Below are 2,104 nucleotides of genomic sequence, written 5' to 3' on the forward strand. Positions count from 1 at the left end.
ATTTTTTGCAAAAATGTTGGTGCTAGGGAAAGAGATATTCCTGGTCATGTATCACATGTTGCTCAAAGATTCCAGGAGGGGATCAAGGCCTTTGCAGCGGAAAGTCCAATTATTTGGGAGGTATTCATCTACATGTTCATATTTATCAAACATTTCCATGTTACACCTAATGCACCCATTCCTCATGCACAAATTACCTGCCTTATTTAAACATGTAACAACATGGCTTATTTAGTGTACTCTTGTATGCAGACCCGTGGTGTAGGATTGCTGATAGCAACAGAGTTCACTAACAACAAATCACCATATGATTTATTCCCTTTTGAGTGGGGTAAGTACTAGTAGCTACGTGCTCATATTTAGCCATTTATCGTCTTTTCTCCAATGTCATGTGGAGTTTTAGCACGATGATAACTAAGAATGTGTGTCCTTAGGTTAGAAAATATGTTATGTGTATTTCACACAAGCTTTAGCTTATAAGTACATGCCAACTATTTAAATTGAAGCTTTATGTTAGTAGATTGAGATGCCAAGTTACTACTACCTCATTTGTGTTTACAAGGCTCGCATGCATTTTGAAGCCAACATTGATCATCAATTTGAGTAATAAACAATAACTATATGTCATATAAAATATATATTGAATTCGCATTTGAAAAATGTTTCCACTTGAAGGAATTTTTATGCCCAACAACTTATATATTATTTGTTTAATTGTTGGTAGATAAAATTTCAAAATGTGTGTTGGCTTTGTAAACCTAAAAGGAGGGAGTAAAGCCTAACCATGTTCTTGGACAAAATGCAAGCCAATTTTCTAGGGGAGTAAATTTTGAACCCCAAGTAACTCCTCAAGTTTCCTTTAATTTTCCATGGAAAGGAGGTAAATCCTAAAGATGGTGACCTATGTTAGCGCGACCAACGGAGAATTATGTTTGAGTGATTTTAATTCACTTGGGTGCTGCACAAAATACTAGTGCACTTTTGTTTGTTCATGTCAGATAAGTCTCCTTTTGTTTTTAAGTTTGAGGGGTTATGATTAAAGGATTTTATAAATTTGTGAATCCATATGATTTATTTGTTCCTTCCATGTTCTCTACATCAGACATATGTCAATAGCATATTGATGGTGGTCTACAGAATGGAACGACGTATTATATTGTTGTTTATATTTCCAACATGAGATTCGGCCCCAATATTTGTAGGGCAAGTAAAATCCTTTTTTTCATCTGAACATGCATCATTAACTCGGCCTATTACTGTACATCTGCACATAGTAAGTTCTAATGATTCTATTGGCCATTTTCAGGCATAGGTGAAACCTTTGGGGCGGAGTGTAAGAAACGTGGTATGGTGGTTAAGGTTCTTGGGAACTTGATAGCGATGTCCCCACCACTGATAATAACCCTTGAAGAAATTGATAAAGTAAGAATAAAATTCACAACATAGCCTATGTGTATTTCTTTTACGATTATTGATGAAAGCATCATTGCTATGTCGTTACTCATAATAATGAAATTGGTTTTCAGCTGGTGAGCATATATGGAGAAGCCCTAAAGGTCACAGAGGCAAGAGTAGCAGAGTGTAAAGCCAAGAAGAAGTAGTTAGCATATGTAATGCATAATAATGGTCGCAAGGTTGCGGCGATGATATTGGTTTATGCATGGAATAAATCCCTTGGTGTTGAGTTTTTAAATAATTTGTTAAGATATTTATCTTATTGTGCCAAAATAAGGCTATTATCTTTCTAAAAGAGCGCAAAATGTAATTTTTTTCATGAAAGAATGTATGTTTTAATTCTCTGAAGAATATATATGAAAAATATGTGGACTATCCATTTATAGATTTTATCTTTGGCCTCTTGAAAAATAAGTTTGCAAGGAGCACTTATCTTAGTAAGCTCAAAGACTGATATACTTTTGATCTTAAATTTTCATCTTCTACCACCAAGGTTACTATTTCTCCATCTTTGGTATCCCAGTTGCTGACCAGTTTTGGGAATCTTCTCGAAGGTTCCTAAAATGATTTAATTTTAGCTTCTTCTTTTTTTGTCAGTTTTTATTATTTTTATTCTTCCTTTTTGTTTCAATATTTGCCTTTTCATAAA

At 34.2% G+C, this 2,104-nt stretch overlaps 1 protein-coding gene across 1 annotated transcript in view; it reads left to right on the forward strand.

Annotated features, from left to right (window-relative positions):
• Window positions 1–1,823, forward strand: part of LOC125522203 (probable gamma-aminobutyrate transaminase 4) — an 8,965-nt gene extending 7,142 nt beyond the window's left edge. Inside the window, 2 exon segments of the mRNA XM_048687289.1 lie at window positions 1,307–1,422; window positions 1,527–1,823. Of these exon segments, the coding sequence (XP_048543246.1) occupies window positions 1,307–1,422; window positions 1,527–1,601 (191 nt within the window). The 3' untranslated portion in view covers window positions 1,602–1,823.
• The last annotated feature ends 281 nt before the right edge of the window (window positions 1,824–2,104 follow it).

This window comes from Triticum urartu, chromosome 7 (genome assembly GCF_003073215.2).
Source record: "Triticum urartu cultivar G1812 chromosome 7, Tu2.1, whole genome shotgun sequence".
Lineage (NCBI taxonomy): Eukaryota > Viridiplantae > Streptophyta > Magnoliopsida > Poales > Poaceae > Triticum > Triticum urartu.